The sequence below is a fragment of the Centruroides sculpturatus genome, unplaced genomic scaffold, assembly GCF_000671375.1.
Source record: "Centruroides sculpturatus isolate CEXI.00-Female unplaced genomic scaffold, Cexi_2.0 scaffold301, whole genome shotgun sequence".
Taxonomy (NCBI): domain Eukaryota; kingdom Metazoa; phylum Arthropoda; class Arachnida; order Scorpiones; family Buthidae; genus Centruroides; species Centruroides sculpturatus.
The window spans coordinates 68,140-94,881 of record NW_019384595.1 but is presented as its reverse complement, the minus strand read 5'-3'; the positions used below and the strand labels follow the sequence as shown (position 1 = coordinate 94,881).

Here is a 26,742-nt window from a genome sequence, read left to right as displayed (position 1 = left end):
CGTCGATGTTAAGCCTAACGAAGACTATTGTATTGTTAAAAATTATCTTTTTATTTTGTACAAACAAAATAAATTTATTGAAAAATATAAAAACAATAAAAAATTATACTTAAGAAGTTAATTTAGTATCAAAAACGTAAAATATTTGAGTAGCCAAAGACATAGCCAAAGATTGCAGCGCCACAGCACTAGCGAAAATTTAAATTTGCTGACTGGAATGCTTTCGGATAACGGACGTTTCGGATAAACGACGCTCTACTGTATTTACAAACTGAATACTATATATCAAATGTATTACTACTACTTGCCTCCAGTCTTTACAAATTTTCCTTTCTACAAGAAAAAATAAAATATTTAATCAAATTTTGTATAAATTAATTTTATGCTAAAATTATTATTAAAATATTAATTCATATTTTAAATTTTACCCAAAAAATGAAACAATGTTGTTTAAACTATTTGTTATGATAAACAATATTTTTAAAAATTTCTATGCAGCTTAGAAGATTAAAGCATCAGTAGTAATAATTAAATTTTCAAAAAAATAATCATTTAGAAAATAGGGACTAAACCTGCAACAACTTCCATAATACCATAGTAGAAAGTAAATTCAAAACAAGATACAGACTGCAAAATAATATTTGAAAATTAAGGACTAAATTATAATTCATCATAATGTTTTCTAATTTTTTTATATTATAAAGTTTAATAGTTTCAAATTTTACCTAAAAATTCATATTTCTAGAATTTAATGATAGCCAAGAAGAATGTAAGAAAAAACTATTTCTGGGTGATATATTATTACTAAAGATAAGTCAAAATTGAAACATGATGCATCATAGACAGAAATGAAAGTTATATTGATCATGATACCATTTTTGCATTATCTGCTAAATATATCATTAAAAAGACACAGAATTTTCCAAAAATAATTTTGGGAACCAATGATTTCTATAAAAATTAAAGTTCATAAGAGAAGTTTAATTAATAATGACCATTCAGAAGGCTTTAATATAATATTTGAATGTAAAAATAACTCTTTAACCATTCAAAATAAGAAAAAATTTTAAATATAAAATTGTAGAGCATAGTCTTGCTTTAAAATTTTGCATTTAATATTCTAAATACTCTAAATTATATAATTTAGACTAACAAAGTAAGAGAAACTTTTTAGAATGTAATTAAATTACTACTCTGATTAACAAAAATATAATTGTAAAAATGAGCAATTATTTATTGTGACATCATCACAATGTTGGGCTGCAATTTTTAATCATATTTTTAATTTATTTAATTAAAATCTATGCTCTCCATCTCAATTAGTAGTGGCTTGCCCCTGTACATCATACTTTTCCTTTAACAATAGTCATGCCAGTCATTTATCTAACACATTTCAGGAAAAAATTTTTGAATTAAAATAACATTATTTCTGGTTAGTATTGAATGTTCATATACAGTTAATTGTTTCCTGGCCCTAAAATTTCCATATCTGGTCTCATCTTTCACCTATCTAACTCTGTTCTCGAAATTAAGGAAAGACAGATGAATGGACAACAATGGGAATTTATAAGTCTACAATTTTTTAACTTGCAGCCCAAAAACATTGAACTTCAGGACTATATGTATTAAAACTAGAGATGGGCAAATACTATCTGCAAATATTCAAATGCTAGAAAGTATTCAAGATTTGAGATTTTGAATACTACATTGATAAAAAATAAATTTGAATACAGAAGAATATCTTCAATAACATGATATACATGTAGTCACAGTGCAGGTTCAGGAGCTCAAAGGTGGAATGCTACCTCAAAAATTAAATAATCATCTTTTATTAACACTTGCACAACAATTGCATTGCAGATGGTCTGATAAACCCTATTTATTATTGTAAACACTACAAGTATCTGGTGCTAGAGAAATTTTTTTTAGAGAATTTGATTGTGTAAGGAAATAAGAGCTTCTAACAAAAAGATGACTCCATTATTTTTAATTGTGTTCTAACTTCTAATGGTTGTGAATAGACAAATAGAAGACTCCAAAAAGTCCCTTTTTTTGTGTGTTCAGTCTTCAAAATTTTATAATAAATATAATTATTTAATTTTTTATTAAAGTAACTGTATTATTCATTTCTCTTACAATTGATAAAAACATCATTTTGTCTATATCTATACAGTTATATATCAACAAGATATATACTTAAAAAGATAGGGATGATTACTTTTGTTCTCTAAAGATATGCTACATTATTCCAAAAAAGAATTCTTTACATCTCTGCATATCTTTAAGATGTCTACATTTATATGATTCTTTTTTATGAAAATTATAAAAACAATGATGTATCTTCACAATGTTCAATGTTAACTCAGGATATTCTTCAATATTTTAATTCTTGAAGTTAGACTATTTACAAAAATATATTAATATTTTCGCGTCTATAATTAAATCCTTTTTACACAAACCACAGAAGACACAGTTACATTGGTTAGAAGATAAAACTTCTTTAAAAGACAAATAATAAAAGGCAAAAATAATAAAAGGTAAAAAAAGGTCAAAAGGATTTAATGATAGACTCGAAAATATTAATATATTTTTGTAAATAGTCTAACTTCAAGAATTAAAATGATGTATCTTTATGCAAAGAAAAGTGCTGTTTCTATGTTTTTAAGTTTATAAAGTTTAAGTTCAAGATGCAAGACTATTTTTCTATATACATCAACATATATTGTTTAAAAGAAAAACTTAACAATGATATCAATATTAATTTTAGCTCCAAAATTTTCTTTTACCAATTATGACTTTTATTGATTTAAAATTAACCATATTTGATTAACAAGTTGAAATATACAATTAATGAAAATAGTTACTGTATTAATTTATCAAATATTTACCTGTTGATGACGAAATCCTTTTACATGACTTGAAACTGAGCTTTCAGAATTCAAGAAACATTCACAAAACTAAATAAAAAATAAATTCTTTTACTTAATCATTCTATATTTTAAAATAAAATTGAAATTAGATAGATGCANTGAATCTGAGGGGACCATTAATGGTTCCTCTAAATAGTTGAAGTTAGTCAGATCGCTCAATCCGATCGCATCCGCGAACGGAATCGTCGTGGCGTCGAGTTATACATTCTAGGGTTGAAAGAAGGATCCGAATGTCGTATTCACTAGTTTATTTACCGATAATTACAAATCTATGTACAGATGGTTAGAACAACGCCGATCCTGTAGACAAAGGTCGGAGAGTGGGGATGAGCGTCCGAACCTGAGCACGTCGACCCAAAAAGAGTGAACCTCGACCTCTGACGTCACACGGGTTGGGGACGGTGGTCGGTGCAGTGTTGCCGACCGCCGCAAATCAATTGTTAAATTGTCTGGTAAAAGCTTCAAAAAAAAATTTCTTTAAAATCCCACCAAAGAGAGCATCTCTCTTTAAGAACATGTGGAACCCAAGCTTTGAAACAAATTGATTTTGTTTCAAGTAATCATAAACAGTTCAATTTGACAAAAATAATCTCTTAGTGATTTCATGTGATATTCGACAGCTTGCTTCAATCAGTACCTTTATTTTGTTTTCATTGGCTTCAACTGGCCATCCAGAACACGGTGCATCTTCAATATTGAAATTGCCAGAACGAAATTTTTTGTAAACCAATTTTGGCACTGTCGTTCTGTCAATACATCTCCATACACGTCACACAATTTTTTTCTTGCTTGAACAGCATTCTTACCTTTTCGGTAATAAAAGAGCAAAATATGCTGAAAATGCTGCTTTCGATCTTCCATATTTGATGGGACACAAAAAATAAACAATTGCACAAAATCAAACAAAATTTTTTACAAATAAGTCTTAAAATGCTAACAGTCAAAATATATAATGATATGGTTTAGAATGAAAATTGCGGGAAAAATACGACTAATCTGTCTAGTGGTAAAAAAAAATGAAATTACTTTCCAAACAACCCAATACAAAGATCATTCTGAAAGTAAAGAATGTTTGTTTCTCTAGATATTTTCATTTAAGATAATGAAACAAAACTTATTTTACAACACATATAATACCTTAGCTATTTTTTCTATGTAGTTGCCATACAAATTTAAACATTTGTCATAGAGTATCACCAGCTTTTCTATGACTTCTGCACACTCAGTTACCATCAAGTTCTTGAACCAGTCATTAACAACATCTTTCAGTTCGTTGTCACTTCCATAGTGATTCCCAGCCAAAAAATCCTTCAATTTTGGGAAAAGATGGTAATCACTCAGAGCCAAGTCCAGTCTATAAGAAGAATGTTCAAAAACTTCCCACTTAAACTGCTGAAGCAAGTTCTTCATCAATGCAGCAGCATGCGAACATGCATTATCCTGAAGAAGCACAATGCCTCTGGACAACAATCCCTGCTGTTATTTTGAATGGCATGGTGTAGTCAGTGAAAAGTCTGACAATAGGCCACTGCATTTATGGTCTTTCCTCAAGGCATTTAGTCAACGAGTAGGATACCCTTTTGATCCCAAAACACTGTAGCCATAACCTTTTTGGTGCTCAGAATTTGTTTTGCTGTTATTGGTCTTTTTGGAGATCTGGAACGATGCCATTCCATTGACTGGCGCTTTGTTTCGGGAGTTTTATGCAAAATCTAGGTCTCATCACAATTAACAATGTGATTCAAAAACTTCTTGCCATCCTTGTTGTACCAACTGAGAAAAGTCAGTGAAGCTCCCATCCGATTTTGTTTGTGTTCATCTGTCAAAAGTCAAGGAACCCACCTGGAACACACTTTTCTGTAGCCCAAATCACCACTAGAAATGCCATAAAGAACTGTTCTTGAAATTTCAGGAAAGAATGAACTGAGTCCATCAATAATGAAATGTCTATCCTGTTGAATTTTTTCCTCAATTCTTGATTTGAGTTCATCAGTGACAACCAAAGGTTGGCCTGAGCATTCTTCATCATGAATATTCGTTCGCCTGCCATTAAACATGATACACCATTCATCTGAAACTGAAGCTTCATTCATCACATTACCATAAACCTCAGTTATCTGTCTGTAAATTTCAATAGGGTGGACTTTTTTCGCATTCAAAAGCATATTACACTACAAACCTCACACTTAGCAGGATCTTTAATTTTGTCACACATTTCAAAGTCACACTATAAACAGTAAATTAATCATTGTGGCTTGTTGTTAGCATCAGACTGGCACAAAAAAATGGGAAGGTCCACGACGTGGCAGTGGGGTGGTGGGAGAACTGCACGGCTCATCAAATCAAAACGTTCTTTTCTTTTAGAATGACCCTTGTAGTTTTAATTTGTTGCCATTTCTTGACAGCAAAATTTCAATTTGAGAGTCCTATAAAAAAAACTGCTAGGCTTGAAATATCATGCAATCTAACTTTCGTACATGATTTCTTCATAAAAATATCTATATAAATAATTTTTATTTCCATTGTAAAATTTTGTCATATGGCAATTTACATAAATTTTCATTTCTTTAACAGTTTTTAAATTAGTAGTAATATATTATCTTATACAGTAAAAGCATTTGTACTAATTCAGATTCATAAACATATAATTCAAAATTTTCAGTTAATTTTCTTTGCATAAAAAAATATCAATCTTTTCATTTTTAAACAAAAATATTTACTAAAATGTTAGCCTACCATAAGTTTTATAACTTTGTTTTTACTACTTACCTATGATAGGTGTGGATAATTTTTCCAAATAAGGTTTTAATTTATGAGAAATTTCTCTTGGCTTCTTTGAATTTTGAGAAGGAACAAACTTTCGTTCTGTATTTAAAAAATACAATAAATTTTCATTTATAATCACCAGAATTCAAAATAGTAAATGTAATCAAATAATTTATAGTTAAATATAACAAAGCTGAATTAAAAAGAAAATATAACAAAATCTTGAGTAAGATAGCTGAATTATTCAATTTATAATTAATGATGTAAAATAATTTAGCTAAAAATTAAATATTTTTGCAAACTTATTTTTATTAAATCACATTATTCAGTTATCTGGCATAATTTTATTCTAAAAAATTAACCTAAAATTCTGGATAAATAGCAAATTCTTCTCTAGATGTTATTTGTTCATTATTCAAGGAATCTCCAGAGCTTTACAATCAAATATTTTGGAACTTATTACTGAATAATTTCTTTCTTAATAATACATTTTTATAGTCATTGTACATTACTTATGCTGATGACTCAATTCTTTCAACTTCTACCTATTAAAGTTCTTTTTGAACTCTTCTATAGCCAGAAGTTTCCATAATTAAATGTATGACTAAATGTAATATTTCTGCAGTTTTCCCATAACTAAATGAACAGATAATATCATAATATTAAAAAATGTTAAAATACTGGAATTTTTCTTTAACCTCAGAGAATCTAACATTCTAACTGAGACATTACTCACTAGGCTCTTTAAGACTATTTGGTAATCTAAAAAGTGATAAATAAGTAGAACTTTCATAGTATTTAGTGATTATAATGATACTCATAACTAGTATGTAAAAGCTTAATTACTAAAGTTTTTGTATATGTTATATGTTTCTCATTAAAGAATCTGAAAATGATCAAGATGGATTAAGTGAGTGGAAAGGACAAAAGTGGAAGAAAAGGTTAACTGTGTCATAGCTTAAAGAAATGAAGTCATTAACAGCTGTGAAATGCAGTAAAACTAATTATTAAGCTTTTATAATGCCAATTATAGTGCAGGAGCTCCTCTCCTTACAAATGTTCAACTTATAAACAATTTGACTGTATGTCTAAAATTTAAATTTTGCATGAATTCTGAAGTTCTCTTGCCAGTCATGAGGTGGTGTTAAAGTCAGTCTCTAGCGAGTAATAAATAATAAATTTTTAATAAATAATTAACATAGATTTATTTCAATTGCATATCATCATTTTCAGTTTTGTGCAAATTCTGACATTTCATTGCTGATCATAAAATGCCATTGAAGTTGATAACATTGCAGTAACAGATTTTTGCTATTGTTTGCAATTTTTATAAACTTTTATGATTAGTGCTTCAAAAAGCATCCAAAATGTAATAGTAAGTCTAAGAATGGAGATAAATGCAAGAAGTATGACTGGCTTTGTTATTGTGGGAACTAGACATTATAAAATTAAGTGTATTCGATGAAAAAATTTGTGCTTGAAACATCCACTACTAAGCAGTAGTGAGTGGATAAATGTGCATAATGTATTCTATTAAGTGCATTGAAGGATCAAACACTAACAATACATGGTTATTCTGTGTACAAATGTACTTTCTAAGTCAATTTTTGACTTACAAAAAAACCTCAAGTATTGAACGTGTTTGAAAGTAAGGGAGCATCTTTATATTTTTATCATATGCAGTCTACAGTTACTGAAGCTGTACAAAGAATTTACAATTACTTATTTTATTAACACATACAGTTACAGTAGAGCGTCGTTTATCCGAATCAATTGGGGACTGGGGTGGTTCGGATAACTTATTTTTCGGATAACGAATCATGTACGAAAAAATATATTAATTTATCCCATGTTGAAATTTCTCTCCGTTGTGTGTCGCTTCGCGTTGAATTTTCGTCAATGTTAAGCCTAACGAAGACTATTGTATTGTTAAAAATTATCTTTTTATTTTGTACAAACAAAATAAATTTATTGAAAAATATAAAAACAATAAAAAATTATACTTAAGAAGTTAATTTAGTATCAAAAACGTAAAATATTTGAGTAGCCAAAGACATAGCCAAAGATTGCAGCGCCACAGCACTAGCGAAAATTTAAATTTGCTGACTGGAATGCTTTCGGATAACGGACGTTTCGGATAACCAGCTTTCGGATAAACGACGCTCTACTGTATTTACAAACTGAATACTATATATCAAATGTATTACTACTACTTGCCTCCAGTCTTTACAAATTTTCCTTTCTACAAGAAAAAATAAAATATTTAATCAAATTTTGTATAAATTAATTTTATGCTAAAATTATTATTAAAATATTAATTCATATTTTAAATTTTACCCAAAAAATGAAACAATGTTGTTTAAACTATTTGTTATGATAAACAATATTTTTAAAAATTTCTATGCAGCTTAGAAGATTAAAGCATCAGTAGTAATAATTAAATTTTCAAAAAAATAATCATTTAGAAAATAGGGACTAAACCTGCAACAACTTCCATAATACCATAGTAGAAAGTAAATTCAAAACAAGATACAGACTGCAAAATAATATTTGAAAATTAAGGACTAAATTATAATTCATCATAATGTTTTCTAATTTTTTTATATTATAAAGTTTAATAGTTTCAAATTTTACCTAAAAATTCATATTTCTAGAATTTAATGATAGCCAAGAAGAATGTAAGAAAAAACTATTTCTGGGTGATATATTATTACTAAAGATAAGTCAAAATTGAAACATGATGCATCATAGACAGAAATGAAAGTTATATTGATCATGATACCATTTTTGTATTATCTGCTAAATATATCATTAAAAAGACACAGAATTTTCCAAAAATAATTTTGGGAACCAATGATTTCTATAAAAATTAAAGTTCATAAGAGAAGTTTAATTAATAATGACCATTCAGAAGGCTTTAATATAATATTTGAATGTAAAAATAACTCTTTAACCATTCAAAATAAGAAAAAATTTTAAATATAAAATTGTAGAGCATAGTCTTGCTTTAAAATTTTGCATTTAATATTCTAAATACTCTAAATTATATAATTTAGACTAACAAAGTAAGAGAAACTTTTTAGAATGTAATTAAATTACTACTCTGATTAACAAAAATATAATTGTAAAAATGAGCAATTATTTATTGTGACATCATCACAATGTTGGGCTGCAATTTTTAATCATATTTTTAATTTATTTAATTAAAATCTATGCTCTCCATCTCAATTAGTAGTGGCTTGCCCCTGTACATCATACTTTTCCTTTAACAATAGTCATGCCAGTCATTTATCTAACACATTTCAGGAAAAAATTTTTGAATTAAAATAACATTATTTCTGGTTAGTATTGAATGTTCATATACAGTTAATTGTTTCCTGGCCCTAAAATTTCCATATCTGGTCTCATCTTTCACCTATCTAACTCTGTTCTCGAAATTAAGGAAAGACAGATGAATGGACAACAATGGGAATTTATAAGTCTACAATTTTTTAACTTGCAGCCCAAAAACATTGAACTTCAGGACTATATGTATTAAAACTAGAGATGGGCAAATACTATCTGCAAATATTCAAATGCTAGAAAGTATTCAAGATTTGAGATTTTGAATACTACATTGATAAAAAATAAATTTGAATACAGAAGAATATCTTCAATAACATGTTATACATGTAGTCACAGTGCAGGTTCAGGAGCTCAAAGGTGGAATGCTACCTCAAAAATTAAATAATCATCTTTTATTAACACTTGCACAACAATTGCATTGCAGATGGTCTGACAAACCCTATTTATTATTGTAAACACTACACGTATCTGGTGCTAGAGAAATTTTTTTTAGAGAATTTGATTGTGTAAGGAAATAAGAGCTTCTAACAAAAAGATGACTCCATTATTTTTAATTGTGTTCTAACTTATTAGAAGTTAGACAAATAGAAGACTCCAAAAAATCCCTTTTTTTGTGTGTTCAGTCTTCAAAATTTTATAATAAATATAATTATTTAATTTTTTATTAAAGTAACTGTATTATTCATTTCTCTTACAATTGATAAAAACATCATTTTGTCTGTATCTATACAGTTATATATCAACAAGATATATACTTAAAAAGATAGGGATGATTACTTTTGTTCTCTAAAGATATGCTACATTATTCCAAAAAAGAATTCTTTACATCTCTGCATATCTTTAAGATGTCTACATTTATATGATTCTTTTTTATGAAAATTATAAAAACAATGATGTATCTTCACAATGTTCAATGTTAACTCAGGATATTCTTCAATATTTTAATTCTTGAAGTTAGACTATTTACAAAAATATATTAATATTTTCGCGTCTATAATTAAATCCTTTTTACACAAACCACAGAAGACACAGTTACATTGGTTAGAAGATAAAACTTCTTTAAAAGACAAATAATAAAAGGCAAAAATAATAAAAGGTAAAAAAAGGTCAAAAGGATTTAATGATAGACTCGAAAATATTAATATATTTTTGTAAATAGTCTAACTTCAAGAATTAAAATGATGTATCTTTATGCAAAGAAAAGTGCTGTTTCTATGTTTTTAAGTTTATAAAGTTTAAGTTCAAGATGCAAGACTATTTTTCTATATACATCAACATATATTGTTTAAAAGAAAAACTTAACAATGATATCAATATTAATTTTAGCTCCAAAATTTTCTTTTACCAATTATGACTTTTATTGATTTAAAATTAACCATATTTGATTAACAAGTTGAAATATACAATTAATGAAAATAGTTACTGTATTAATTTATCAAATATTTACCTGTTGATGACGAAATCCTTTTACATGACTTGAAACTGAGCTTTCAGAATTCAAGAAACATTCACAAAACTAAATAAAAAATAAATTCTTTTACTTAATCATTCTATATTTTAAAATAAAATTGAAATTAGATAGATGCATGTATATAAGCAAACAATAAACATCTATAATACCTAACCAATATCTAAATATTGTCATATATACCAGTCTATATTTATAAAAATTTGTATATAGTTAATCAGGATCTCAGCCTCTAAGCTTTTCATATTTAGTCTGAATTTCAGTGGTGTATTGTCCCTCCCTACATCATATTTCTCCTGAAAACAATTGTGTCATGCTGGTCTTCTATCTAACTCTGTTCTGGAGAAAATTTTGAATTGAAATCACATATCTTCTGGTCTGAACCAGAAGTTCGTGGGTCTCAGGTCTCTAAGCTTTCCATATCTGATCTCAATTTTCATTTATCTAACTCCATTCTTGATATTAACAAAGGACAAACAGATGGACAACAGTGAGAATGTATAGATCTGCAATTTGAAAACTGCAGCCCAATAAATCCACTACATTTAGCCTATATCTAATTGCAATTAAATTTAATACTATTCAAAAACAACAATGGCTATGTACTTTAATCTTTTTTTAAAATACATTCTAACCTTTTTAATTTGAACACTAGGAAATTCAAAAAATTTTGAATTAACCAACATTTTTGAAAATTAAACTAGTTTTCCACCAGTTCTGGTCCTTGTCAGTATTCCTTGCAGCTTGGCATCATCATCACATTTTCTCTTTACTTCCTGTTCCATTAACAATTTCAGATTATTAAGCTAAAGATAAATTTGTTTACCTTTCACATTTAGATATCAAAAAATATACCTAAACAATTTGCTATCTACACTCAAATTTCACTGATACTATGAAATTCAAGACAATATTTGAAAATATTGAATATAGATTCATGTATTTTCTCTTTTCATTTTCAAAATATGAGCTATATTAGCTTCAAATTGTCCAAATTTATACTAAAAAAAATCAAACTAACTATTTTTTTTTATCACTAATTTAAATTTCAAGGGAAAGAATAGAAGATTTGAATTACATAACTAAAGTATTTATAATTAAAGCAGATTAGATAAATTTTCTCTTCTTAGTATTAATTTAATATATATATTAAATTTTACTTTCATAATTTTAATTAACATATATACAATATTAAAATAAACAGTGATTACCGTGCAATAATATTTTAATCCGAATCTATTATTTCCAACTTTTATTCCTTTAGGAAGATTAGCATCAGAAGTGACAGTCTTTTCATCACCTAAAATAAATTATTACAATAAATAAAATATTCTTCTACAATTATTTATATTGTAATATTTTAATGACATTTATAAACATTATAATTGATTGATAATGAGAATAAAACAGCAGACTTCATTAACAAAACTGTTTAACAATACAGATAAACTCTAAAACAAAATTTTAACCTATTTATAAGCTCACCTTTTGGGTAAAAATACTAATTTAAAGAATGACATGATCAAAATTAAAATATGCAATAACCTAATGTAAAATTAACTTATTGCATATTTTAACCTTGCATTATAATGTCAATTTACAAAATCATGTAGAAAATTAATATTTTTGGAAAATTTTTCATCAATACATCATATTTAGGCAACATAGGCAATATATCATACTAAACATTTCAAAATTTCAACTATAATTTACAGAAAACTGAAAACTTTCATTCAATAATTGCTGACATTGCTAAAAAGCATGAGACATACTGAGAAGTTCAACTGCATTCATATCCCTATTAAGTAATTAGATTATATGTTTTCTATATAAATATATGAAGTTATACAATATTTGTAATATTAACTGCTAATTTATTAATTTCTAGTACTAATCTTGTTGTCATACATAGTAATATATAATAAATTATATTTTGATACATTTTCATCCATAGCCTTTTGTTGCTTTTGTAACTGTACTAAAATTTATCAAGAGCTGCATTTCTCTTGTGAATATGCAGCTCTTTGGGAACACTTGTCTATCTGAATTCTCCTTTTGAACTCAGGTGACATCCTCCATCTTTTATCTTTTTTCAAATAAATCAAACTTCTAAAATAATCTCTTATGGAGTGCACAATAGACCTTTTAGGCCAGGCTGTATTAGGCCCTTGCACCTTGCTTTTACAATCTACATTTTAATATAAATACAAACAAGTAAAATTACAAAATGTTAAAATATGTAAAAAATAATGATATCATTTCTTTTCCCTTATATCAATACTTACTATACAGAATGGTTCTTAATTATTACTGTGTTATTTTAACATACCACTGATGTGGCAATTTTCTAAAATTCATTGAAATACAAATAGCCAAATAACAGAAGTTAGGAAATGCTGTTCACATATATTAATATCCTTCTAAATTCAACTGTACATGTTGGTAACAATCTGCTTAATGGAAATTCAAGACCAATTTTTGACAATTTTGAAAAGATGAGAATGTCAAATAAATATAGAATGTGAGAATTCATCCAACTCTTAGAAGGCAAACCAGATATGAGGTTTGGGATGATCATCAGAATGAAAGAAAAAAATTGGTTCCACAAAATTCAATAATGCTGAATCAGACCTGAAATGGTTCTAGAGGACTAAAACAATTTTCCAAATTTTGGCTTTTATAACCCTAAAATTGTTTACAGAAAATAAGCCTTTCTATTGACAGACCACAAGCCTTCTTGAGTCATATCAATAATGTTCCTTCATATTTCTTCACAAATACTGAAAATTACTATACCACTATATACTAATACTAAAATACTGATATCTTTATAGCACATTAATGTTCACCAATTAGGCAATTATCTAGATTAATTAGAATCCAATCTGAATTTAAGCAATAATGAATAAATTTTACAGTAAAAAATGAATTCTAATTTTAAATTATTTATATAAAACTTCAAAATGATTTGACAAATTTACATGTAATTTCATTTTCCAAAAAACAAGTATTTTCAAAATCAATCAAGTAATTACTTCAAAATACAGTAAACACCAATTATCCACAGTAATGTGGATGGATGCTACCTCAGATAACTAAAAATTCAAATAAAATGAATGGCCAAGACCATTTCAATTTTTTTTCTTTTACTCCTCTGCCTTGTGGACTCTTTAAGAAGGCCTTTTAATCATCCCCATCATGGGTTCAGTCAGGCCACAATGATGTGGCTAGGTGGTATGGAATGAGGCCCAACATATCCAGGACCAACCATCCCATGAAAAAATTCCTGGTGTTTTTCAACCCATCCAGATTCCTTCCTGGGTGCTCCACAGAAGTAGGCTAACATTTTAATCATTTGGTCCTCCATTTCAGATTGTAAATTAAAGGCTTGTGTTGGATAACATTGCAAGCATCAAAATAGCCAAACTAAGATTTTTATAAGAAATTACATACTGTGAAATGATGCAGTGAATGGTATCTTTACTAAAAAAGATTTGACTGGTTACCATGAAAAATGCTTCCAACTTATCAACTGCATGAAAAAATGTTGCACATGCAAACAAAACAGCAGATGAGCAGGCATTCACTCTCTCCTCTTTGGCGATTGTGAGGGTCGTAAAAGCGCGTAGAAATTTCGACTAATTACAAACTTTAACGTCAGAAAGTTTCGAAGACAGAATCGGGTCAAGGGGATGTATTAGTGACAAAGCCCAGATGAGACGAAAACTTTCTTGAATTGTAAAACAAACGCGATGCAACGATAAATAACAGGAGGGAATGTCGACAGAGAGAGAGGGAAAGCTTTGTCGAGATACACGCGAACAAATATCGAGTCGAAGCAAGCAGGAGAAAGGGGGGTCTAAGAACAAAAGGGATATCTGTTAAGTAAGAACGCGGTAGGGGATAAATGGCCACAAGAACATCTGGTGGACTGTTTGTGTTCAAAGATGACAGAGAAAAGGGACATAACAGAGTAAAATACAAGTGCGAACATTAAAGGACCGTCATCACCTCTCCGACCTTTTCCTGACCCGAATCGGTCTCGGATTTCGCCTAGAAACAAAAAGAGTGACCAATCGGGGTAAGGGAGAGGAGGAAGGGGACCAATCACAAGGGTGGGATTCGGGAAAAATCTTATAAAACCCCCGAATCTCAAGGACACAAGGCCGATTCTCCCCGAGACACGTGCCTAGAAGACTTCAGGTCTTCCGTGCACCTACCAGCCACGTCCGTCCAAGCTTCTCCGCCTACTCGGAGGAAGGGAGTGTGAATCTGAACACAGGACATCGTCCTTCTTCGTCGAACTCTTCATCAAGGAAGCCCCGGGGCACCCGACATCAGACGTTCCTAAATTTTGTTATTCATACTATGTAAGTTAACTTCATGTCAAAATAAACAGTTTTCGTGTAAGACACTTGTCATCTCTGTCTCCTACCGCCACCACCCACATACGGTTTGACCCTAGGTTTTCCTGACGCGCAATTAACGTATTGCCCCCAAAATCGGCGAACTTACAGCGATGGAAAACAAAATTTAGGAAAGAAAAGACATTATCAACCTGCAAATTGAAATCATAAGAAATTGAAAATGCAGAGGGAGTCAAGAAATGAATGTTTGTCATGCAGTGGGCAAATTAAACAAGTTATAAAGCTCCAAGTGAGATGAGTGAAAAAATGTTGCATGCATCATGCTACAAAATTCACACATGTTATAATGCTATTGTTGTGCAGTTTACTGTTAATAATATCTGCCATAACATCTCCAGAAAAATTGAATGCTTTTCAAAAAACACCTTGAAAATTATTTGAATTTGAAACTTAAAATATATGAAAGCTCAGTAGAACTATAAATCTTTCTTGTTATTTCACATGAGGAGGGCTTCTGAACAAACCTGAAAACTCATGTGGTAGAAGTTGTGTGGTAAACATAAATTAGTAGCTGTAGCATGAATCTATAGGTAAAACAGGTTCAATAGAAATAACTTCTTTTGTTATGAATTTTATTACATCCAAATTGTCAAACTTATGATTTTAAGGAAAGTTTATCTTATAGCCAGACCATTGTATTAAAAATAAACAATAACTGGATGATAGCTGTGATGATTCTTTACCTCATAAAACAAAGGTTTTGCACCATAGTAGAGCAAAAATTTCTGTCTACAAAGCACACTTTTCTGCCAAGTGACAGAGATTTTACTCACATTGAGGGAAAAAAGTCTGTTTCAGCACTAAGGGTGCCAAGGACTGGGTCACTAGTTAATCCCTTCTGGATCCACATAATAGTTCAGGATGAAATAAAGGATCTTGGTATTTTATAAAATTTTTCATGAGACCAAAACATCATTTCCATGGCAATGTGGGTTTAGATTACATCTGAAAACCCTAAAATCATTAGAATAAGATGCTTCCATGATGTTTTTCAGCCATGGGATGCTTCTTATTTTCTGCCATCAAAGAGAAGTCATGTACACAAGGTAGTTCTGAAATGCTTTAATTTCCTACATACGGTAGGTCGCTTCCAATAAAAAGGGCTAAGAACTAGGACCTACTGTCTATATGCAAGTAGGGACTCCCGATATCAAAAAAAGTATCGATATCAATATTAACCTGTCCTGTGTTATTCCAGACATATCTCGGGGTTGCGTCCTCTGACCTCAACCAGTTGACCCAAGATATCTCATTTCAGCATTGGAACGTTTTTGAAACAAGATGTCGTTAGTCGTTATAATCTTTATATTAAAACTAACTTTCAAAATATAATTTTTTTGGTTATTACATTTATTAATATACTGTATTTACTCACATAGAAGACGATCTTGCATATAGTATGAGGTGTGATTTTAAAGATCAAAATAAAGAAAATTAGATTAATAAATTCTAATTTTATTTTGTTTAATCACAAATAAAATATCAAATGATGTAAATGCACACATTGTCCTGCAAAAATTACTGGCATTTTAAACTTCAAGGAAATATCTTGTAAAATCGACAACATAATTTGTTCATGTAAAGTTGGACAATTGGGAACCTTTTTTGCCAATTCTTAGCATTTGAATTCACTCTTTGTTGGTTATACTTACCAGTTTCTCCGAATTCTGATTTCTGAATAATCATCTGTTTTCACATGAGAATGAATTAAAAGTTATATCGGACTCCCATGTAATTTTGGAATTCAATTCAAAAGCTTTGCTTTTCCTATTGCTATTCATCTTTACTCCTGACAATACACAAGAATGATTGAAACAACCCAGATAAAATACTTGTTTTTAAACACCAGAAGGTGAGAATCCAGTAAAAAATGCAAATACACAGTTCACAAAAATTATTGCAAAAATGAAAAGAATCTTTTGCTCACACATATAGGATGATCTAGATTTTTGAAGCAGTGAAAAATGAATAAAAACCTTGTCTTATATGTAAGTAAATGCACTATCTACTTTGTTTGTGCAAAATAAAAAAATAATTTTGGAAAATACAATAGCCACAATTATTCTTTTCAAAAACATGTAATTTTCGTCAGGCTTAACATTGATAAAAATTCAACATGGCATCACACACAATGGAGAAAACTTTGAACATCTAATAGGTTAAAGTAGCGATTTCAGCCAGTATTGGCATTGGGTATCAAAACTGAAAATCTTGCCAGCCCTCTTCACTCTGTGGCTTGATTTTGAAACATTTTGCATAACTGAAACTTTTAATTTTGACATAAATAACAGGCTTTACTCTAGTTAGTTATTATTAAAAGATTATTAATACTGATTTATAATATAAATTAAAATAAATGCTACAATACTGTTTCAGTTGATTTGAAATTTTAATAGATTTTCATGTTTTTTAAATAATTGATGAGTTATTTACAAACAGTAACCAGATCTCTAAGCATAGTGTATATAGATTCAAAAAATTAAATTTGATGTAACTGCGAACCGCCGGGGAGGTTGGAGGTCTCCCTTTCCGGCGACAGGTCTGCTCATTGTCAAGATGGCTTAAATGTTTCTTTTACTTATCCCACGGTAACAGGATTTAATTGTTCGGGTCGAGTGGAGGACAGAGGAGTGCCGTCGGTAAAGCAATAGACAATATATGAGTAAACGAGGAAACAGATTGTAACAAAGGAACAACAATTTATTAAATCTATATGCAGGTGGTACAATAATTAAATCCGAGGGAAATTACTGCGTCCCTAAGGCGCGAAGAGGCCAAGAGAGAGTTTACAAAAATCTGTTCCATACCTCTTCCTGTATTTAAATTTTCTCGAGGAAAAAAAAATACTGGTATCCAATGGATCCAGAAATGGTACACAATATTGGAAGGGCACAATATATGGATAGGACACAATATTAAAGAAAACAGCAGTTGCCGGTTGATGAACAACTCCCCCGAGAGGGGGAAGCAAGTGGATTTTATAGTTTCATCGTGGGAGAATAGTCATGTTATTACTTGTTGTGAGGTAAAAGGTATACGAATGGGTCAAAGTTGTCCTCGGGACAATGCTAACTATCAACTTTGGAGTTGGAATGTGGAATTATTTTCGAAGTGGACGGATGTTTACTTTGAACGAAAGGGGATATTGGAATTTTTCCCTTTTTCACGTTAGGTTTTAGCTTAGGATTTAAAGAAACAGTTTAATTGAGGGTTTAGGAAAATACGGGACATTAATCAGGAAATTCAGTAAAAATTCTGGATTTCACATAGCAAATTTATAGATTTTTGATCATTAATATTTATTATATCAGTTTAACTTAACCTAATATAGTGTAAGATTTTGGTTTCAGTTTTAGATAAGTACAATTTTGGTCAAATTGTACTTATCTGCGAAAAATGCAATGATACCAGATCCAATATCCGAGGAAAAATATCAATACCAGTATCGGTATTCAGCCAAAAGTATCAAGTTCAAAATATACTCAGTATCAAAGAAAAGTATCGGTATTGGTATTGGTAATATTGGAATGTCCCTATATGCAAGTTTCTGAGTAGAGAATATACACGCTTTTATAGATCTCTTAAACCTGATGACAAAAGTAATAATACTGACTAAATCCAAATGATGACAACCTCCTGGGTTCACCTTGTCAGTACAATGAAGGTTAAAAGTATTGCAGTATTTATGTGCTCAGTGCATTCATGATAAACCTTTTATAAACTATAGAAAAAGAAGTGTATTCCCTATAGGTTTGCCTCAGATAATGTAGAACATTGGTTAATCAGGGTTCTACTATAATAATACTAAAATTAAATAATTAAAATTACCTTGTACATTCTTCAATTCTTGTTCATTTTCAGCCATTTCTGAATTGAAAATAAATTATCAAATTAGTTACTTTTAAATATATAATCTACATGGTGAAAGTAAAATACCATTGAACCAACTACATACAGTAATACCTCAACTTATATGAACCCGGAGTTACGCGATTTTCAAATCTCGTTGATTCGTCTTTTGTTTGAGCACCACACAACTCTTGATTACTCACTCCCCCACTCCATTGTTCAGCTTACATGTTCAGACTATCGCACGGAATCGACACATAGCTACAATTTATTTTGAGTTATTTTTTTCTGTGTTTGTTATATCTACGGAGACTTGAAAGACAATATGTGGTGATTTCTTGTAACCGTGAACGAATCAAAAGACGAGATAAGATTAACGAGAACATTTACTAGCTTACATACGTCCAATTTGGATTTTACAGAAATTGCGAAATTATACCCCGACTTACGCGAATTCGACTTACGTGGTTATCGCTCGGTCTCACCTATTGCGTAAGTTCGGGGTATTACTGTACATTTAGCTCCAAACCAGGATAATTTAAAACAATTTTTTTTTATAAATGCATTTTAAAGAAACATTTTCATGTCATTACTCTTCAGCTATAAATTAATGTTAAAAATTACACATTACACAAATAAATACTTGATATCTTTCATTCATACTGTATAAAAACAACAACCTCCTCTATATAAAAACCAAACAAATTTATATATAAATCCATGATATATTTAAAAAAACACACAAGTAGTATTTAAAATTATTTTTGAAACCCATTATTATAATAGGATAATAACAATTATTTCAATAAAAAAATTTTTACCTTAAAAAATTCAATTGACATTAATTAATATTGTACTTTCTCAAGACATTTCCAAATACAGTGGAACCTTGGTATTATATATGACCTTAATCCGTTCCTGATGTATGGACTTGTACTGAATAGGATGTATACCAAACCAACCTTTCCCATAAGAAGTAATGTAAAAATGATTAATCCATTCTCATGTTAAAAAAAAAAATGGCTGGCTTGAAACACCTCGCTTTCCTGGCTAGTTCCTGCTTGATTTTTCATGAGATCAGCATGTATCTTTTTAGCTTTCTCACAACTAAATGGTTGCGATACACTGTCTCTAGCACACTGTTTTTCAGCTATCCAAAGCAAAAGCAATTTCTCAACATGATCTAATGTCTTCGATCTCTGTTTAGAAATTGTTTTAACCCCTTTCACAATGTTAGCAGATTTAATAATGTCTTCATTTTTCACAATTGTCGATATCGTCATTCTCAGAATATGGTATGCAACAGTTAAAATCTCGAACACTCATGCCACCTTCATATTTCTCAAAATCTCTTTTTTCAGTTCCATTGTGATTCTAGTCATTTTTTTTAGTTTTCTGTTGCTTTTCATTTGCCTTTTTGCAATTCATGATTAATAAAAATAATAATATTTTACTTACAAATTAAAATCAGAAGAAATTTAACAAAGTTATAAACTGTGGCACCGCGAACATCTATTCTGGTCTAGTATACCAATAGTGCTACTTGTTCATAGATGGCGCGTATAATTGAATTAAGTCGTATACCGAGCAAAATTTGTTTCGTCCAAACAGGACGTATTCCGAATTTGACGTATTCTAAAGCAGACATATACCGAGGTACCACTGTATTGATATTCAGGCCATTTTCATTAATTACAGAATCAAATGTATTTAAAAAGAAATCATATGAACATATGATTAGAAATTTTAAAAGTTGAAGAATTTTAATAATGGCTTGAATTTAAATAATAAATGGGATATAATTCTTAAGCAATATAATATTGTGAAAGTCTATTGCAAAATAACAATTGTGAATCTGATTAACTTAAAATAATCAAAATTTAATTATTATTGTAAAATTTAAAATATGTTTAATGAATTTTTACCCTCTTCTTTTCCTTGGAAAATATTTGATATTTGATTGATTGTCGTTTTAATGCAGTTTTAATTTTTGTAAATATTGTGATTATAAGAAAAAAAGCAATGATTGAGTGTGACTGTAGTGTGTGGTTAAAATCTTAAATACTATACCTGATTTATCCAATATTTCTTTAACTACAATGTTTCCTCTTTCACTTAACAGAAATCTTTTTTCTTCTAAGTAATTCATGTCATAATATTAAAATTAGAAAACACTATGACAACTTCTAATTTTCTTTGAAAGGAAAGAAGGAGAACCTAATTCTTTTATTCCAAAAAAGTATTTAATTTCTAAGAGAGTTGTTCATGATGGCTTTTCTTGTTCAGAAAGAAGCAGAATCTGCATCTTTCCAAACAAGAAAAACCATCATAATCAATTCTCTGCTTAGAAAAAGAAGAAAATGAAGTGGATATCCCCTTGTATTCAAGGGAGATCCTACAGGGTTAAAGATCAGTCCTGTCAACCAGAAAATGGACCAATTTGGTAAATTCAAATACTTGGAATTATGTGAAAAGAGGTAGTTTCTCAAGTCTCCCACCTAGAAGAAGGTGGAGATCGAAGACAAGAACAATTGGAAGAGACAGGAAGAGAAGTGAATTTAGGATCATTGTCCTGCTGGAAATAGTACGACCCTTCAATTTGCAATTTTGATGAACTAAGTTACCTTGAAATATATCAATATACTGTCTAGCATTCATATTACCTTCAATAAAAGCCAAATTGCTGACTCCATTAGATGCCATGCACCACGAAACCATTATATGACCATTGCCATGTTTTACAATAGGCAGTAAATTTTCTTGCCTGTAGAGAAGTCTGGCTTTCACCATACATGCTTTTTCCCATCTGAACCAAAAATATTAAACTTGCTTTCTTTAGAACATTTTTCCAGAAATCAGCTGCTTTGTTGATATATGCTTTGGTAAACTGAAGCCTTTTTGTTTTGCTTATAAAAGTTTTTTTCTGGGTGTATTAGCTTGAATATAGACAACATGAATAGAATTGCAAATAGAATAACTGATGTGATTCAGCATTGTAGATCACAGTAAATGATCCCCCAATGCTGAATCACATCAGTTGTCAAGCACTTACAAAGGAATTGTAAAAGCCTTACTGTCCTTAAATTCTAATGTTATTGTTAATTGTCTACCTGGACTTTACTTATTAATAGGACTTAATACTGATGTTTAAAGACTGGCACACTGTTGAATGGTGAAAAATAGAACCTTGATGTGAGTTTTTGGTTTCTTATATGATGTTGTTAGATTTTAATAATTTACAACCTTTATTTACTATATTTATTTAATTTAATTATATAGTGAAATGTTTAATTATACAACGAGAAAGATACATTTATACTCAGGATTGGAATATGTATTTACAGTAAGTTTTAAAATTGTTTTTTATGGCTAAGTGAAAATTTTTTTTAACTTATACAGTAACTTATTTGTTTTATTGTTGTTACCTTTTTAGTGTATGGTAGTAGTACTGCTGATGAGGGGCATGCTAGCCCGAAACACGTATAATATGGGTACAGAAATTATTACTACAGTTGATATAAAAAAGAAATTTTGTTCTTTCCTGAACTAACTCTCATTGCTGTGCCAATCTTTAAACACCAGTATTAAGTCCTATTAATAAGTAAAGCCCAAATAGACAATTAACAATAACTTACAAAGGGATATTTTAATATTGCCTAATCATGTACTGTACTTCTACTGCCTTGCATTTAGCTTCCTCAGATATCCAGATTGTGCTTTATTTCAGTACTATCACACTCTTTTTCATTTTTATTGCATATTAAATACTGAAAAATTAAACTAAAGTTTTAGCAATCCTTCAATAACTACAATTCCTTAGGTCTATAATCCTCTCTCACACTGACATGAAAAATTAAATTTCTTCAGAGTCATTACAACTGAAACTAAAAATATTAAACTTGCTTGCTTTCAGTCACGCTTGAGTCATTACAACTGAAACTAGTCAATTTCCCTCTCTAATAGTCATAGAATGCATCTTTTAAATAGTGTGAGTCAATGATGTGCTGGCAATCTATATATTGTAGTACAGTGGGTGATCGGATAGCGAACAAATCGGATAACAAACACTTTTGCGAAAGATTTTTATGATCGGACAACGAACACATGTTCGGATAACGAACACTTTACTGAATAAACATAAAAAGAAGCAACCGAAAATAAAGAATACCAATTGATTTTCCCTCGTCTTCAGGTAACAATTCGAAACCTCCCGGAGCGTGGGCAACGTAAGATCGACTCTCAACTCGATACCGATCGGATAGTATTCCTCCAAATTTTGAAACTCACTCTTGTAATTCCGGCTTTTTGTTTACCTTTCTGACAAATAATTTTTGTAGTCTTCGCGAGACTGTCGGACAGGTACTTGTTAAATTTTGCTTCGGGGTTTATTTACGAAAGGTGAAAGGATATTCGTTAACGTTTTAATACCAAATTTCGAATTTCATTTGGGCCTTGTATTTAAATAATTTTTTGTGGCCTAGTTGATTTCTGTTCTCTGAATTTTTGTAAGTGCTTTTCTGAACTTTTTATTTAAAAAAGAAACTGATAATATTTTGGAGCCTAAAAAGAGGAGTGTCAAGAACTGTGCTCACTGTAGAAACCAAGTAAGAGATAATAGCCAAGGTAGAAAGTGAGCACAAGGTGTCTGATATTGCTAGGCAGTATGGCTTGAACAGGTCTATAGTAGGCTCAATCTTAGCTATGAAAGATATATCAAGAAGTCTCAAGCTGTTAATGGAGTAATGAAAATTACGTCTGAGAAATAAAGAGCATTTTAGAGCTCATAATGGAACCTGAAATTGATCTGACGACAGAAAAACTCCAAGAACTCTCAAATGAAGAATACCGAGAAACTCAGCGAAATGTGTTATCTTTTGGAAAAGAGGAAGACGAAAGAGGACCAATGTCGACATCTGCTACTAAAGATCTTTTGAAGGAGTGGGAGGATGTTATATCATCCAAGTGGCAACCAAAGCAGAATAAGGTTCATTGGGTTGGGAATCTCTACAATTACAATACTATTAATTACTTCTGAAAAATCCTGAAGAAAAGAGAAAAGCAATCGACATTGGACAGATTGTTTAACCCCCACAAACGGATAAAACATGACTAATAAAAATGCAAGACAGCATATGTATGTATTTTTACTATTACATGTAAATAAATGTAGTAAAAAAAGTATATATTTTTTTTATTTTTTGGAGTCTTCGGAACGAATTAATCAAATTCCCATACAAACCTATGGTAAATCAATAATCAGTTAATGAACAATTCAGATAACGAACAAAGTCTTGGAACGGATTATGTTCGTTAACCGATCACCCACTGTATTTAACTGTTGTAAAACAGGATGGCATTATGTGTGCAAATACTTTTTTGGCATGCAAAAAATCAATTTTACTTTGGATAATTTCTTCAGATAAACTCAAAAATAAACATGCATGAATATGAATTGTAAAAGTACTTCAATGATTAAATTTATTTTTATTAAATTAAATTTATTATTTGTAGCTGCCCCCAAGTCTACTTATGCAAAATAATGCCTGTGTACAAATACTTTTTTTGCTCACTATAAAAATCTGCACAATTTCAAAGTTGTTTAAATTCATTATTTATTTTAAAATAATGTTTTTGTGTACAGGTTGGTTATAAGTCATAAAAGGCTCAAGATTCCATCATGCAATATCTGCAGAAGCAATTTTTTTGAGTAACTTGCTTTACCATGTATTTTGAAATAGACTTTCACTTCTTGAGAATCAGTTGACATTCTTTCAAAATCCAGCAAATATGTCTGTGTGAAATTTTAAACTTTCTTCTGAATTTTCTAAGCATTTGTCCAACTTTTCCAAAGACTTTATTCTTTAATTGGTTCCTCCTCCTTTCAGCATTTTCCTGTTCTTTTGATCACTTACCATTCTTCAAGCTTTTTGATAAATGAAATCAAGAACATTCAAAAAAGAAGCATCTCGTGCGCATATGCAATTACAGGTAGGCCTCCTACAATGTGGTAGATACGTTCCTTGAAAATACCGTGTTGTGGGAAATCGCGTTATAGGAGACACCAACTCAATACAAAAACTGGGATTCGGTTCTAAAAAGAGAAAAACTTGGCATTTGAATGGCGTTTTTTGAATTTTTCAAACAGCCATTGGTAGCCACGAATTTAACACTAGTTTCATCAGCTGACCAGTGGCGAAGCGTAGTGGGGGCAACACTTTTAAGGGGCGGCAAAATTTGACAATAAATAATAATAATATCTTGTAAAAATTTGAACCATTCCATTTCATATTTTTGTTGCACCTGCGATTCAACCAATTGAAATGAGCACAGAATTGTTCATTATTTATTCTGTGACGAAACTGAATTTTAGTCTTTTAAATTGAGATACCTAAATAAGGGGGCAGCGAAATTTTCTTCCACCCCGGGCGGCTGACACCCACGCTACGCCATTGCAGCTGACGATTGTCCCATTTGTTTTAAATAATCAAATATTTTTAAGGCTTTGTGTTTAAGTGCAGTTTTATTTAAAGGCAACCGTTTCTTGTTCATCTCTTCTACCCATAATATTAGCGCTTGTTCCATTTTTTACATTATAGGTGCTCTCGGACTAGCAACATTTTTCGCAAGAATAGATGATCCGGATGCGACCAAATTTCTAATCTTTTCTCCCGATTGCTTAATCGACCGAATAGTCGACTCATTTAAATTAAAATGACTACTAATATCAGCTATCCGCTCGATTTTTAATTCGATCCAAAATTTCTATCTTTGAAGAGTTATAAATTTCCTTTATAACTACCGTCCTTTCTTTTCATTCGTCATTGTTATAGCTAAAATTTTTTCAATCAGTTTTGTGGACAGTAAAAATTGCAAAAAATAACTTTTCTTCACTATGTTGTTAAAAATATACATCCAACAGAAGTTTATATGGTGTTTTGGACCATTTTTGCTGTCCCCACTTATTGAAACAGTATAAATGATGGAAAATTTAGTGATATATTTGAGTGTCTACGGTAACTGATGCACATCTGTCTAGAAACTGGTCTTCCCCTGAAACTTTCAAGGGAATAAATAACACGCCAATGTCGACAAACAGCTGTTTTCAAAGACTTTTAGCTCTGTATGTTGAACTGTGGCTCATATCACGTGATCTGTTGCGATTTTTCTGTTATGTGAAAGATAATTCGTTTCTAAATACCATAAACCGCGTTGTAAGAAAATTACCACATTTTTCCAACCGTGTTGTAAAGGTACCACGTTGTTGGAGGCCTACCTGTATTTGAAATTACCAGAAACTGCCATTGAAATTTATGAGTTTTAGAATACATGCCTATAATTGTAATTTTAAGAATGACTTACATATTGTATAGGAATTTCAACTGAAACTCTTCATATTTCGAAAAGACTGATTGTATCTTATATCATTTTGTTACTACATTTCTATGCTTTAGAGTAATTGTTTCCTGTAAATTAATTTATTATTTTGTTGTTGAAATTTTAATTATATATAATGTGTTTATATGAGAAACTATGTTACTCATAGAAGGCAGTTTAAATTATTTGAATTCAAATTTGTGTTCTTTTAAAATTCATTATTCTGTTCAATTAACTAATGATGCCATTTATATCAGGTAGCATGCGGTAACTTATCGAAACGTCGAAAGCTCATAAAATATCATGTATTAGTTAAAGTTCAAAAATAGGTTACCTTAGTAAAATGTTATTTGACCAAATTTATGATCGAATGTCAATAGTAAACATTCATGAAGGGCTTCTAACCAAATGGTATCTATCAGTGTTGCCAGATCTATTTCGTAATATAACAAATATCATATTTTATTTGGATTGCTTGTTAGCATTTTAACTCGTTAATTGTGGAAAAATAATTTAAGAAAAACAAATAAGATATATTTCATAATTAAATAATAAATTTTAAAGGATGAAAATATGCACCGGA

General features: G+C 30.1%; 1 protein-coding gene across 2 annotated transcripts in view; it reads right to left on the bottom strand.

The window, feature by feature from the left end:
* Nucleotides 1-26,598, bottom strand: part of LOC111624859 — a 39,742-nt gene extending 13,144 nt beyond the window's left edge. The window contains exons 1-6 of one of the 2 annotated variants that reach the window (XM_023367819.1): nucleotides 26,494-26,598; nucleotides 18,765-18,803; nucleotides 11,721-11,809; nucleotides 10,489-10,557; nucleotides 7,914-7,938; nucleotides 5,700-5,795 (exon numbers count right to left, since the gene is read on the bottom strand). In XM_023367819.1, coding sequence (XP_023223587.1) covers nucleotides 5,700-5,795; nucleotides 7,914-7,938; nucleotides 10,489-10,557; nucleotides 11,721-11,809; nucleotides 18,765-18,801 — 316 coding nt within the window. In that variant the 5' untranslated portion in view covers nucleotides 18,802-18,803; nucleotides 26,494-26,598. Of the gene's footprint in view, nucleotides 1-5,699; nucleotides 5,796-7,913; nucleotides 7,939-10,488; nucleotides 10,558-11,720; nucleotides 11,810-18,764; nucleotides 18,804-26,144; nucleotides 26,400-26,493 lie in introns of those variants that run through there. The other variant, XM_023367821.1, reaches the window with a different exon arrangement.
* Nucleotides 26,599-26,742: the final 144 nt, after the last annotated feature.